The 15,281-nt window shown below is 45.6% G+C and overlaps 1 protein-coding gene across 2 annotated transcripts in view; it reads right to left on the bottom strand.

Moving 5' to 3' along the window:
• Nucleotides 1–15,281, bottom strand: part of IL5RA (interleukin 5 receptor subunit alpha) — a 28,433-nt gene that overhangs the window by 10,396 nt on the left and 2,756 nt on the right. Inside the window, exons 4-8 of one of the 2 annotated variants that reach the window (XM_045529723.1) lie at nt 13,258–13,411; nt 12,990–13,177; nt 10,323–10,468; nt 7,130–7,268; nt 6,923–6,995 (exon numbers count right to left, since the gene is read on the bottom strand). In XM_045529723.1, the coding sequence (XP_045385679.1) occupies nt 6,970–6,995; nt 7,130–7,268; nt 10,323–10,468; nt 12,990–13,177; nt 13,258–13,411 (653 nt within the window). In that variant the 3' untranslated portion in view covers nt 6,923–6,969. Of the gene's footprint in view, nt 1–6,922; nt 6,996–7,129; nt 7,269–10,322; nt 10,469–12,989; nt 13,178–13,257; nt 13,412–15,281 lie in introns of those variants that run through there. The other variant, XM_045529724.1, reaches the window with a different exon arrangement.

Raw genomic sequence — 15,281 nt, 5'->3', positions numbered from 1 at the left:
CTCCTGGGCAGGTGAGCTTTCCGAGGCAGCTGTCAAATAGACTGTGGGCAGCGCAGGGTTTAGGGAGCCAAAAAGAGTGGGGACAGCAAGATGCAATATCAACAAACACAACATAGAGAAGTCCAGGACCTAGAGCAAAATGCACACAACTTGCACTATGTTCATTTGGAGGAGCTAGGCTCAAGTGAACCGAAGTAAGAGCGGTAAAAGGGGCCATGTGCTTGTGTGCCTGCATGCGTCTGTGTGTGCTCAGGACTGACTGCCACTTGGCCTTGAGCAGGGTGGCCTCTCCCACTCTGACTTCCTGTTTACAAAACAGGGATAAGGATTAAATGAATTCACACATGTGAAGTGCTTAGCAAAGTGCTGGTACACAGCAGGTGCTCAATAAATATTACGTATGATCATTACGATTAGGATGAAATACATTGTGTCCAACTAAGACATCAAGATAATTTCCCTAAAGCATCAGAGCAAGACCAAAATTGGAGCGATGTCAGAATCCTCCATGCCCAGGTCAAGAGAAACAAACACACACCAAATATTCCAGATACTGGGGAACAGGAGGGGGCTTCAGGTGTGGATGGTCCTCAAGGACCTGTGTTAAAATGAAATTATCGGCCGGGCGCGGTGGCTCACGCCTGTAATCCTAGCACTCTGGGAGGCCGAGGCGGGTGGATCGCTTGAGGTCAGGAGTTCGAGACCAGCCTGAGTGAGACCCTGTCTCTACTAAAAATAGAAAGAAATTATCTGGCCAACTAAAAGTATATATATGGAAAAAATTAGCCGGGCATGGTGGTGCATGCCTGTAGTCCCAGCTACTTGGGAGGCTGAGGCAGTAGGATCGCTTGAGCCCAGGAGTTTGAGGTTGCTGTGAGCTAGGCTGACACCATGGCACTCACTCTAGCCCGGGCAACAGAGTGAGACTCTGTCTCAAAAAAAAAAAAATGAAATTATCAACAACTTGGAAAGAAACATTTAAACAAGAGTAGCCTGAAGAGGTGACTGCATTCCGCTTTGCTTGGTCTGGGTGGAGGCTGACCCCCTCCCAGCCCCCAGCCCCTCCTGCCTCAGTCTCCCTGGCTGGAATAATAACCCACAGGGCAACAGAGCACGACGGAAAGAGCATAGGTGTGGAGCCAGTCCTGTGGGGGTGCCAGGCCCAGGTCCACCACTTGCTAGCTGTGTGACTGGGTAGTTCCCTCACCTCTCTGCACCTATTTTCTCGCCTGTGTAACCAGGAAAACCATCTTTGTGAAGACACACAGATAATGTAGGTGAAGCTGCTAGAACACAGCCTGGTTCTGTGACGGAGTCCCTCTCTCCCCTAAGCCATCGTCCCATCACGGGGCAGGATTTCTGCATGGAAGAGCAGTGTGGGCACCAATAGAGGTGGCTGTGCCTGAAAGCACAGTGGGCACCCCCTGCTCCTGGCTTTTGGGGACAGCTCTGAAAGCTCCTGGCCAGCCCTCCTCCAGGCCAGCAGGACAGCCACGGGGGTGAGGTGGCCCTGCCTCCCTGCGGGGAACAGATGGTGGGACCGCCAGGCAGGGACTAACCAGCCTCGAAACCACAGGAGCCCCAGCAGAAGGAAGCGGCCAAACCAGCTCCAGCGTTTACCCACCTGAAATCCCCCGGTTTGCACAAAAACCCAGCCCCACGGTCAGCTGTGCTAGCCTTGGGCAAGCCTAAGTGGGTTCTCTCGGCGTTCCTGGGTCAGCTCTATCGACTCCCAAGCAGTGGGCGCCGCTGCGTGGCCCCAGGGGCTGCCATCTCTGACCTCACGAAAGCCTTGGAGTGTGCACAGTTCTGGCAGGTGTCGTGCTGGCCTTTCTGCGATGTTTCCATTCATCTTTCCCTTTCCCGGTCCTCTCCCTGTTTCTCCCCAGTGTGAGAGATTTAGAAAGAAGGTGCTGGTCAGGGGGCACAGGGAGAGAGAGAGAAAAAAGGAGGGAAAGGAAAGAGCAGACCTCAGGCGTGGGGGTCAGTGGGGGTCAGAGTCAGAGGGACAGGGCTGGAGCTACAGGCCTTGGCCTGAGGCAGACAGAGTACAACGAAGATGCATCATGGTCTCAGAGGTGAGTCCAGCCCCTGCAGCCAGCTTTTGATTCCAGGTGCCCAGGGCAAACGTCCCAGGTTTCCGCAGACATCAGCCCATGAGTGTCAGTTCAGAGGAAAAGGGCACAGATTTCCTGCGGTGGCCTTCCCCCCACCCCAGCCCAGATGCCTGTAGCATGCCCCTCCCCCGTCTCTCACCTCAACCTTCTTCATGAAGTCCTAACAGGACTCTAGGATGTGTCACACAACTCTAACCCCCCATCCTGCCCCCAGCCCAAACTGTGACGGGAAAGACAGCGGCGACTTCCTGTGAGCACCACGTCTGGCTGCTGGAGGAGATGCCCGGGGAGGCAGCAGCTCCCTGTCCGCCGAGACCTCCTGATCGAGCCATCTCAAAACTGAATCTTGTTCTACCCCCCCGGGGACAAGTGCCACCCGTCTCCAGCCCAAAGAAAGCTTTTTAAAAAAACACATTTTAAATGATACCCAAGAGCATCGTCACCCAGATCCTGGCCTTCGATGGGCAAGACTCCGTTGTTTGTTTGAGGGGTGACAACTGTGACTGTGGATAAGCCCCGTCACTGAGAGGTGGGTCTCAGAACCACTGAGGCTGACCAGACACGGCCGGGAAACAGCACGGGGCAGACCCGCCTGGCATGCTGTTTCCAAGGGGAACCGTGTGACATAACGGTGGGAAAATTTGTTTTCCTAATTGTTTGTTTCACGTTTGGCATGTGAGCTTCCTGAAGGGGAGGGAAGAGGAGCTGCAGGACTTCAGAAACCCAACTTCACTGAGACCGGGGTCAGGGAACAAAAGGTTTGGGTAAACAGGAGATAGCAAAGATAACACAGGCACAGAAGAATCCGGAAGTTAAGAAAGTTTAAAAAGGAGAATTGTGAAAATTGGGAAGTTAGCTGTTAAGATAAGACAGAGAAGCTCAAGGGCAGTTGATAACGAGCACTGATAAATGCAACTGCTGCTGCCATTAAAACATTCCAGCCAGGCACAGGAGGTCCGCCTGCAGTCCCAGCTCGCTGGGAGGCTGAGGAGGGAGGATCGCTTGAGGCCAGGAGTTTGAATCCAGCCTGGACATCGTAGCAAGACCCTCTCTCTTAAGGGAAAAAAATAAATTCCATGCTCTGGAAATCCACAGTTCAGGGCAGGCAAATAGCCCTTGCTCTCAGACCTCCCCCAGTATCCCCTGTGCCTCCCGGGTGGCCAGGGACCTTGGGACAGCAATCCTGCCTCCCCAACCCCCTCATCTCATTACTCCAAACATACCCTGTGTCTCATTCTTTATGCTCTAACCTTGGGCTGTAACTGGGTTAATTAGTAATTGCCTCTATTCTAATTCACTAATTGGCTCATATGTCACTTATTTGAGAAAATTGTACAGTAATAGCCACTTCTTGGCTGTTTGACAACCACTGGGTCACTTGATATCTCTGAGCCTCCATTTCTTACCTTAAAATAAAGAGGGTGGACTTAATGTCTAAGAAAGGGGGATAGCTGAGTTGGGGCTTGGAGTAAGGAGGGCTCCAGTGTGCCATTTGTAAGACAAGGCAGGAGAGGAGGAAGGGTGTTGAAAGGAAGTGAGTGTGGCGGCAAAGTCGCCTGATAGGCTCCTAGCTGAGCATAATTATTGCTGCATCCTCGAGGGGTAAAGAAGAGCCATGCAAAATGTCCCAGAGGGACTTGGACTTCCTATTATGTTTATTAATCATCTTGATGAAAATGGAAAGTCTGCATTGATTAAATTCACTAATGATCCTAAACTGAGCAGGGGAGTAAATTCCAGAAAGGATGGATTTATAAGGTGAGGAGTGATATTAATCAGCTCATCTGCATGAAAGGGTGGCAGTAAATGAAATGGAATTTGCCACAGATAATGGCAGCGAGGTACACCTGGGGGGAAACTATAATAAGCCCAGATCCCAACCAGGAAGCTGTTATTTAGGAAATAATAATGGAACGAGAGCTCTAAAGTGGAGAGTGAATAATAAGTTAAAAACAAGCTTGAACTAAGTGCTCATTACGGATCACAATTTCACTCTCAGCACTTTTGTGGTGGGCTGCTGGGCATGGGAGGCCGTGAGTGGCAGAGGTGGGAGCAGCCTTGGATGTAGCACTCACACTTCACAGGTGAGGAAACTGAGGCCCAGAGAGGTTAGTGTGACTGACTAGGTCGGGGTGGCAAAACCCAGGCACGCTGGTCTTCACTCTGTCCCCTGCAGTGGTGGCAGGAGATCACCACTCCTTCTGACAACTTAAATTGAGCTTCCTGACACTGTGCTGTAAGCAGTCTCTGATTCCTTGGCTCACAAAATACCATCTTTTGCCATCTCTAAGGTAGGTCAGAGAGCTAGAGCTTGGCAGAGCCACGGCTAAAACCTAGATCTCCTGGCTTAGCTAATGGTTCTTTCTCACACTACAAGTTCCAAACTCTTGACAGTCAACATTGTAACTTCAAAACTCAAAGACCCAGAAGGCATTACTGGCTTCTTACTTGGGATTCTGACCTTGGTCCCCACCATGTTGGTTTGAGGTCCCTTGGACAGCACTAAAAAAAAAAAAAAAAAAAATCTCTAAAATTGAATATGTGGTAGTGTTGGGAAGACACTTAGAAATATCAATAGTTTGGGGCTGGTGAGTTTCGAGCCCTTGGGGAATAACATACAGCACTTTAAAAAAGAAATCCACCAAATTCAAGTAACAAAAATTAAGCTTCCACCATGGGCGTTTGATAAGAATAATAACCTTGTTAGAAATTCCCCGAGACTGATTAATGTTTCTCCTATTTATCTCCCTCTTGGGGAACAGAGTGAATTTTCTTTGTTCAAATGAAGCGAGGCTGGGGGCTCCCGTGGGTGCTGGGTCAATTTAGTCAGGTCGGGGCACCAACCTGGCGAGGAGGGGAAGGAGGGAAGATTGGCTTCAATGAGTTTATGGAGGAGGTGACTGTGGCCCTGTCTCAGTTCCTTTTACCCTCCTTTCAGTTCCCTCTCCCCAGGAAGCCTCGTGCTGTCCTCTGCGTCCCTCTGAGGGACTCCAGGGCCACCCATGAGGCTGTGCTGGGTATGTGGCACACGATTCTAGGGCACCATTCTCCTTTGGGAGCCCAGCAACTCAGCATGACCCGGCCCCTTGCACACTCGGAACTTTTCTTCATTTCTCAGGCCTTTTCCTGATCTTTCCCAGTCTTCCGTGGGAATCTACCTGCTGTGTGTCTGCTCGGACTCACATCCACATGGGCTAACACATCACTGCCAAGAGTGTCCTAAAGACCCACCCCATAGCCTAAGTGAATGAATTAAATAGTAGAACATCTTAGTATGTGCCTGAGAGAAATCCTTCCTAAAGTATACTCTTAAAAACGCCATCAGTCCCTCATAGGATTCATGAGAGATGATGTTCACATGCTTGGCCAGCCATAATTATAAAGTTGGCCACCAGGATCTCTGAAATAAGTCTTTAATTTATACAACACTTTGCAGCTTTCAGACTCCTGTCACACGGTGCCCAGGTGCCAAGAGATTGGGTCCTAGAGTCGGTCAACCTGGGTTTGAGTCCCGTGTCTGCCACTTGCTGGCCATGCAGAGTTAGGCAAAGTACCTAAACTTTCCAAACCTATTTCCTCATCTGCAAAATAGGTTTGTTGACAAGATCAACTAAGATAATGCACAGGAAGCATTTAGTATAGTGCTTGGCAAAAACGCACCAGTATCTGTGAGCTGCTATTGTTCTTGTTTTTATGTAACGATAGCCATTGGGCAGGCACGGTGAGTGTTATCTCCTTTATCCTGAGAACCCAAGAAAAGAGATAGATGATTTGTCTGAGGATACATAGTCAATATCTGCCAAGGCTGGGCATTAAACCTGAGCTTTCTATGGAAGACTCTAATGTTCTTCCCACTATCCCATGCTCTTGTAGACCTCATACAACACTTAACCATGTGCGTCTGGACCCCCAGGCTGCACGGTTGTGGCATATGCATGAGACACATTGTTTCATGACCATCCCTTTCTCTCACTAAATGCCTATGCTTGCTTGCCCAAGAAACCCAAGTAGCAGCCAACATAGAGTGTGAATTTTCTGTCTTCAAGGTGCAAGGTCACGTCTCCTGGGAATGGGATTGCCACCTGATGCAGGGTGAGACTAGGAATGTGCCCCTCATTACCTTTCATGGACCCCACTAGCAAATAAGATGCTCCTTTTACTTGCCAAACAAACTAATCATAAATGAAAACACCCATGGACCCAACACAGAAGCCTGACAACACCCAGACCTTTTGATCCTCTGTGTCTGTCGGGCTGAAGATTCAGGGATAGATCCAGATTTTGTGGGCTCTGAAGATGATTCAATTTTTTCTATTTTGAAATCTTCTTTTAAAAAAGAAACAAGTATGTATTCAAAATCAGGCATGGGAAAATTATAGAGAGGGAGAACAGATTAGTAGTTGCCAGGGGGCAGGGATGGAGGAGAGGAAAAGAGAGGTGAGTGTATTTGTAAAAGAGCAACACCAGCATCCTTGTGCTGATGGATCTTGACTGGTGAAGGTCCATGAACTTTAACATGTGCCACAATTGTGTAGGACTAAACACACACATGCAAATGAATGCATATAAAATTGATGAAATTTGAATAAGATCAGTGGATTGTCAATACCAGTATTCTGGTTGCAATATTGGACTGTTTTTTACAAGATGTTACCCTTGGGGGAAACTGGGTGAAATGGACACAGTGTCTGTCTTTATTATATCTTACAATAGCATGGGATTCTACAATTATCTCAAAATAATGAGTTTGATTAAAAAATTTGGGTACAAGTAGAAACAAAAAATTTGGGGGGAAAAATAGGTACCAAGCCGAGAAGGGATCATGCTAATGAGAAGCTGGGACACTTCAACTTCATTGGCTTCTTGGCAAATCCATCTCTGAGTGAAAAGGCAGGAAACCAACAGAAGATGAGACATGGCGGAGATGTGAGACCATTTCAAGACCCACGAGTGGATGATGTGCTTTGGCCACGAATAAGGCCACTGCTGTGACACCACCATGAGCTACTCACCCACGTAAACAGGGCGGCTCCACTGGCTCCAGAGCCCCGACACTCTGCACGTGGAGCTCACCGCTGCTCTCACTTGAATGTAATACTTCGAAACATCGTCAATGATTGAGACGAATGCATTGGTTGTCATTTTTTCGGTCTAAATGGGAAAAGAATGGCATTATAAGACTCTCTAGACACACAATTTAAGTTCTGCCAGTTATCAGAATGAGAGAGCCTATGTCGGTAATGTGACTCACTGTTCAGCAAGCAACTTAACATCAACAGGGCACACATTGATCAGTTTATTCTAGACTGCTTCAGGGTGGATGTGTTGGCAGTCACCTTTTGGCAAAATATATAAAATAGTCAATTGAAGATCTAGGTGATTCAATCCAGCCCCAACTGATGTTTCCAGATTGAAAGACTGGAGTAGCCTGTACTGGAATGCGTAATCCCTCTCCTTGTCCCTCCATATCCTTGCAGTCTCCTTACTAAACAATACCCACGATTCCCATCGTATTCAGCAGACATCAGCAAACTATGGCCTGCTGTGCATTTCTGTGTGACCTGCAAGCTAAGAATGGTTTATATATTTTTAAGTGGTTGAAAAGAATCAAATGAAGAATAATATCTCACGATACATGAATATTACATGAAATTGACATTTCAGGGTCCACAGGTAAAGTTTCATTGCAACACGGCCACACCCATTTGTGTATGTATTGTCTTTGGCTGCTTTATTCTGGAATGGCAGAGCTGAGTGATTGTGACAGAAACTGTGTGGCCTGCAAAGCCTAAAATATTTACTATCTGGCCTTTTACAAAAAAGTTTGCAGATCCTTGATATATACAGGAACGTCTCAAACAACTGGAGCCAGGGCTTGGCGGGGGGTGGGGGGCAATGAGGGGACACGTCGGGAAGCAGAAGGAGTAGCAACCTTGAGTCTAGCATGGACAGGGTTTGAGTCCTAGCTCTACCTCCAACTAACTGCAGGGCAAGTTCCTTGGCCTCTCCATACCTCTGTTTACTCATCTGTAAAATAGGAATAACAATATCTATGTTATGGATTGTTGAGTTAAATGGAATTACCTTTGTAAAGCCCAAGCTTAAGAAGATATTAGGTTGCATCATATGAGAATTATCAACATTCAGCCCGTTTTTTGACCAGCAAAAATGTCAGTTTGGGATGGGTCAGTCTCACCACTAGCACTGTGGTCACTAAGTGCTAGTTTGCTGCCGGCAACCTAGACTAACATGAGATTGTCTAGTGTTGAAATGAAGCTATTTTCTCACACATAAGCCCTTCTCCTTTTTCCTTCTATTGGGCAGTGTCGTCACCATCCAGCTAGTCCCTTGTGTGAGAGATGTGTCTGTGACAACTGCCTCTTGCATACCCCCTGGATGTTTTTCTGTTCCTTACCCTCACCCCATGATCATTGCCTATGTTAGCTCTTGTTATCTTTTGCTTGGACTTGTGCAGTAGCCACTAACTGATATTCCTATGTCCACATGGCACCTTCGCTCCCCATCTAGCTTTTACACTGCTACTAAAATTATTCTTTGACTCTGCAGATGTGGCTTCCACTGCCTATGGCCATGGTTTTAAAAAGAGAAGCCATTTCTTTATTTCTTAACAAAATGTTACAGAGCCACTCTGAGAGAAGTCTCAGTGTAGGGTGTGGAGTTATGATTTCAATGTTGGCCTGAATTACTTGCCATTTGGCTGTAATGCTCTCTTGAGCCTTTGAGTTACTTCTTTTCCCAGACTGGTGCAGGTCTAGAACTGTTCATTACTGATCTACAAGGTAAATACAGAAATTGAGACTATAATTTAGAAGCTTTGATAGTAATTTGGCATTGCCACGATATCCAAGCTCATGATCAGTGAGCTTGTATTTTACATGTCTTTGGCTATATTTGATTTCTCTAGCCCATCATTTTTATTGTATCTGACAAAAGCACCAATCTATGGTGGATTAGAAATTTTAAAAAAATAGTCCTTCACTGTAGGTATCTTGGGAGGCACTGGCTAGGAAAGTCCTTCTTCTTTCCTCTCACCAGGCAAGTTTTTCTTCACCTATCAGTGAAACATAAGTTTGAATCCCAACTTCCCCATTTTTTTCCTATCTTTGTGACTTTGGATGAGTTACTTCATCTCTTTTGCCTCACTTTCCCATAGAATGGGAATGATAATTACATAATAGACTTATTGGGAGTATGGCATTAACATAATAAAGCTTGACACATAATAAATGCTCAATAAATGTTGACTCTCTTCTCAGTTCCTTTTCCATTGAAACTTTTGCTAATACGTTTACCAAAAACTTAGTGCTAGTAGGTTTTTTTTTTTAATTGTGGGTAAAATACATATAACAAAATTTTACCATTTTAACCACTTTTAAGTGTACGGTTCAGTAGTGTTAAGCATGTTCACATTGTCATGCAACCAGTGTCCAACACTCTTTTCATCTTGCAAAACTGAAATTCTGTACCCGTTAAACAATAGCTCCTCATTCTTCCCTCCCCCCTGAGTCCCTGGCAATAACCATTCTACTGTCTGTTTCTATGCATTTGACTACCTACCCTCAAAAAAGTAGAATCAGACAGTATTTGTCTTTTAGTGACTGGCTCATTTCACTTAGAGTAATGTCCTCAAGGTTCCTCCAAGTTGTAGCATGAGTCAGAATTTCCTTGCTTTTAAAGGCTGAATGATATTGCGGTGTACGTATATGCTACCTTTTGTTTATCCACTCACCCATCCATGAGCACGTGGGTTGCTTCCAGCTTTGGGCTGTTGTGAATAGCGCTGCTAGGAACATGCGTATGCAAACATCTCTTCAAGTCCCTGCTTTCAATCTTTTATATGTGCATATATCTCTCCAGAAGTGGAATGGTAATTCTATTTGTAATTTTTTGGGAACTTGTCATACTGCTTGCTTTTCATAGCAGCTGCATCATTTTAAATTTTAACCTACACTTGCACAAATGACTTTTTATCTGATCCTTTGTATGAATTTCAACGAAAAGTATGTCCTTCCAAAACAAAAGGCCAGTAAGATTGGCTTATTTCCATAATGCCTGGGTAGATGTAAGATAACTTTAACCTCATTAGTACCAAGCTGGAACTTGGTTATAGTCACTGGAAATAATTTTTAAATGCTTCTCAAATGAATGTCTATCATCAAATAACAGAATGATCTGAAGAATTACCTGAAAATAACCCTTCCTTATGTTGTATATTTTCACTTCGTAATCAAAGCAGTGGGTTGGAAAGGCAGAAACCGGTTTCTCCCATTGGATGGAGAGACGCGTTCCTTCAATCTCTGCTGTGACGTTCAGTGGAGGGTTTACTTGGTCTAGGTTAGAGAATGAGAGGTCAGTGATATTTCTTTTGAATCAGTGATCGGGGCTGATAACTGCAATCCACACACACTTCTCAAGGCATTTCTAAGATATGCTTTTCATAAGTATTTACCAGCAGGTCTTAATCAACTGATCTCCAAGCCACAGGAAGCCAGTGGCCTCCCACAAGACCAGTGCCTTGTGGTGCTGAAGAAGAGACCCCTCCTGCAATCTATAAGAATTACTGCTCCAAATGGAGTTGAACGGCTGAATCCCTCCCCTGTGAGCTCACTGCAAGACTTATCCACCATCTCTTCTAACTTCCCAAGTTGAACCAAGCCAGGAATAAACTGGGCCAGGGAGAACACTGTGCCCTGGAGAGCCCACCAAGCCCTGCCTCTACCTGCCAGCAGGTGTGTGGCCCCGGGCAAATCACTTCCCCTTTCTGGGCTTCAGTTTTTGTCTTATTTTGATTAGTGTGTCTTGGTTTGTTTTGGGGATAGAGCAGGAAGTTTCAGTTTTCTTTTGCGTAAAAAGAATGGATTGGGCAACGTTTGTCTTATGACTAAAGTTCTCCCCCCATCCCAAGATCTCACTTGACTGTCCTACGGCCATGTGAGGTGAGTGGAAATTATTGCTGAGTGTCCTTATCTTGGGTTGAGTGATTTAGAGCTCACAATTAATGGATCGTAGGAACAAGCTAAGAATGAAGTCCTCTGGCTTCAGAGCCTGCCATTCCCTAAGCAGGAAATTCTTAATCGAGAAAGTCCTTCTTTCTTTTAGTAATCCCAAGAATTGTCCTCAAGAAACTAGAAATCATAAAAGAAAATGAATCCTGTAGTCTGTACCAGACCACATCCATGTTCATGTTAATATCATTGCTTCTCAAGTCTTTCTCGGCATCTTCTGTTACCTATTTCTATGAAAGCGACATTTTTAGGTCAATTAAGAAATATACTATTGAAGGGAATTGCATAATCTCTTTAGTAAGGGCTATAATTCTTTAAACAAAGTTATACTCCACTTGATAGCAATGTGACAGCCAAATCATGCCTTTTAAATAGCATTTTAGTGTATTTATTCCACACCTATGCCAGGCACTGTTCTGAGCACTTTATATAAGTACCGTGGGCAAACCAATTGCTCAACTGGAGCTCTCTAAGCACTTTATAATGATAGTAACACAAATCTCACGAAAACCTCACAGGAAGTATTAATTTCTCTCTGTTTTTCAGATAAGAAGATTAGGTGCAGAGGAGTGGCCGGAGAGCCCGAGGTCCCTGAGCTGGTCCGTGGAACAGGCGGGACCCCCACCTGGGCAGCCAGCCCCACTGCCCCCGCCAGTAACCACCCACCACTCAGTCTCGAACGTTGACACCAAGACTGCTACATGAGAGGCTCCTGATGGCTTTAAATAACAGACTTTTTTAGGAGGAGGAAGAGCATCTTCTGTATGGGAAGGTGAGACCTTGAGTAATACGTTTGGAGCTGAGAGTCGCACACTGAGAGAGACATTCTAACTCGAGAGTGTCCAGAGAGGGGCCAGGGTGGTGGCGGGCCCTAGGAGGCTCGAGTGAGGAATGCGCCTGGGGAAGAAAGACCCCAGGGTGGGAAATGTGGCTGCCTTTGAACAGGTGAGGGGCCATCCAGTGGGGAAAGGGCTAGAGTCGTTTGGAGAGACCAGTCCATCACAGGACGCAGGGGCAGACATTTCACGAAACCTGTCAGAACTGATGAAAAGAATAAATAGCCTCCCTTAAGAGTTCGCTTTTCCTGGTGCAGTGATTCTTAATTGAGGGAAATTTTATTCCCTACGGGATGTTTGGCAATGTCTAAGACAATGTTTTGTCACAACTGGGGGAGGGGCAGGGAGGCTACTACTGACATCTAGTGGGTAGAGGCCACGGATGCTGCTGAACATCCTACAGTGCCCAGGAGAGACCCTCATAACACAGAGTGCTCCAGCCCAAAACAGCAGTCGCACCGCGAGCCTTGCCCCAGCGGTTTTCAAACATGGGCCGGATGGATATGCAGCATCAGAAAAGTAGTCAAATGAGGTGATTTTTTTTTTTGAGACAGAGTCTCGCTCTGTTGCCCAGGCTAGAGTGCCGTGGAGTCAGCCTAGCTCACAGCAACCTCAAACTCCTGGGCTTAAGCGATCCTCCTGCCTCAGCCTCCCGAGTAGCTGGGACTACAGGCATGCACCACCACACCCAGCTAATTTTTTTGTTTGTTTCTATTTTTAGTTGCCTGGCTAAGTTTACAGGCATGCGTCACCACACCCAGCTAATTTTTTTGTTTGTTTCTATTTTTAGTTGCCTGGCTAAGTTTTTCTATTTTTAGTAGAAATGAGGTCTCGCTCTTGCTCAAGCTGGCCTCAAATTCCTGACCTGAAGTGATCCTCCCACCTCAGCCTCCCAGAGTGCTAGGATTACAGGGGTGAGCCACCGTGCCCAGCCAAGGATCTTTATAATCCCTTCCAACACCAAGATTCTGCCACCCAGTCAGTGTGGCTTTGGGTCAAACCTGTCTTACCAATGGCATGAAGAGCGAACAGCTGATCAAAGGGCTTGATCGCAGCGTGCTTGCTGGAGCCGTTAACATGCACTGCAAGCCAATCGCGCCCTTTGCCCTGGATAAAAGTCCTTGGAAACCAGCACGCAATATTTCTGTTCAGTGTGTCTTTGCTATATTCTTGGCATTCTTCGGTCCAAGAGCCATACCTAAGTTGGAACACTCATGAGTTTTATAAGGCTGGAGGAAACAACCCATTTGCATAAGTAAAAATAGGTATGGCACTAACCTGTAATAGAGAAAATACTGCGTGTCCTCAGGGGCGTCCTTGCCAACAAGCCAGGTGCAGTGAAGAGAAACTTGGTAGGGCCTTAAATGTGTGTAATTATCTGCTGCAGTGTTTGTGGTGCAAGTTAAATTCACAACTGAGGTTCCAGGAGACCCTAGGTGGTCAAAAATAAAAAGAACAAAACATTGCCAATGACACCTTCAGAATTTTGTACTTCTTTGGGGACCATAGCAATTGTGACCATCTTATACACTACCGAAAAGTAATCACCATCACATATTTATAGAAACCTACTATTTGCAGAAGGCCAACCGACTGGAGGGTGAAACTAACATTACAAAGCCCCAATTTCTGACATCAAAGAGCTTTCCAGCTACTTTGGTTAGAGGTGCGGCGGTTGTGTTTGTGAGATACATGTGTGACAATTCAAGAGCAGAATATTGTCATTCAGAGGTTGGTGTCCCGCAAAATGCCACCAGTAACTAGCTGTGAGACCTTTGCCCCTACTACTTCTGGGCCTCTGTATTTCCAACTGTTAAAGAGAGGGCTGGTCGAGGAAGGTCTCCGGGGCCCCTGTCAATCCCAGAATTGTATGATTCATTCCACTGTGTCCAGATGCTTCATGAATGACATAGATTGCTGCCCTGAAGGAAATGAGAATTATTTTGCAACATTGCAAAATAATATCACTACTTTAGAGACTCGACACACATTAGCATGTTAAAGTCCTCTTTAAGATACTGGGACTTTAAGGAGATGTTGAGATTTTAATGCAACCTCTTTATGTTTGTTTCACCCAGGATTTGCCAAAATTACGTGACTGGAAAGCCTCATTTTCATTCCAATCCTCTTGTTACAGTGTTAACTGTTGCTCTTCAAAACACAGTGTGGGAAACACTGGGCTTGTTTGTGGTTGGAAGGAGAAGGCAAAAAGCACTTTGAGCTGGGAGTTAGGGAGTCAGCCAAAGTGGGAGCCTCAAAAGATAGAAGGGGCTTTTTAGCTCAGTTTCAGTCAGCTGCAGATCATGGGTATCACTGTCAGCCAGTGTCTTTCAGGGGGTAGAGGGAAAAGGTGATGGGAGAGAGCCACCTATTATCAGTAGAGAATTTAAAGACAGAAAGAAGACTGACTAAAGTCAGTTTGCTTTGATATATATATATATACATAGATATAAATATTATATGTGTACATGTCCATGTACTACATGACCAGATAGTCCATGGCCAAGTCCAGTTTAGACTTTCTGACGTCTGGTTGTCTTACAGTTCCCATCTGAGGAATTATTTGGTGTGAATTCCATTTGCTTCAAGGCAGAAATAATTAAATCTTTATTAGTATCAATTTGTACTGGAATACTCAGAAAATAATGGAATTACAGAAACATAAGCTGAAAAGTGCACCATAGGTAAAATCGTTACTCACTATAGATAGGTGGAATAGTGGTTTAACGTAAGGCACGTACAATGACCCATATTTGTGATCTTGTGTCTGCCTTGGATTAGTCTCTGTACTTGAGACCAAGCCCATGTGAATGGGCTGGGACACAGCAAGTTGTAATGAGTAAATGGGAAGATCTTTACCATACTGTTTTAAGTCCCTAGTGCAATTCAGGAGGCATGATCTTTTCATCCAGGGATGTGATAAGAGAATAATTTGAAAATTACAATTGTTATCGGGATCACTCACATAGCCCAGGATCTGGGGGCTTCTCCTGTTTTCCTTCTTTCCCCTTTTTTGTGTGTGTGTGTGTGTGTGTGTGTGTTCAAGTGTTTCATCAGAAGTATCACTGGTTCTAAGTGTCAGGAACACCAGCTTTCCACTGGAGGCCAACAGAGAGACAGTGGGAGTCTGCAAGAATGTGCCAGATGGAATCGGATGGGTTATGATAACAAGGAGTGATAGTAGCCTGGGGTAGGATGTTGATGATGTGGCAGAGTACTTGGTGGGAACTGGTGACTGACTAAAGAAAAGCAAGTTATTGCTAGTTTTTCTACTTTCCCATATTCGCAAAGTCTGAAACATA

Source organism: Lemur catta, chromosome 18, assembly GCF_020740605.2.
Source record: "Lemur catta isolate mLemCat1 chromosome 18, mLemCat1.pri, whole genome shotgun sequence".
Lineage (NCBI taxonomy): Eukaryota > Metazoa > Chordata > Mammalia > Primates > Lemuridae > Lemur > Lemur catta.
Note: the sequence above shows the minus strand (reverse complement) of the source record. Positions and strands in the feature narration are given on the sequence as shown.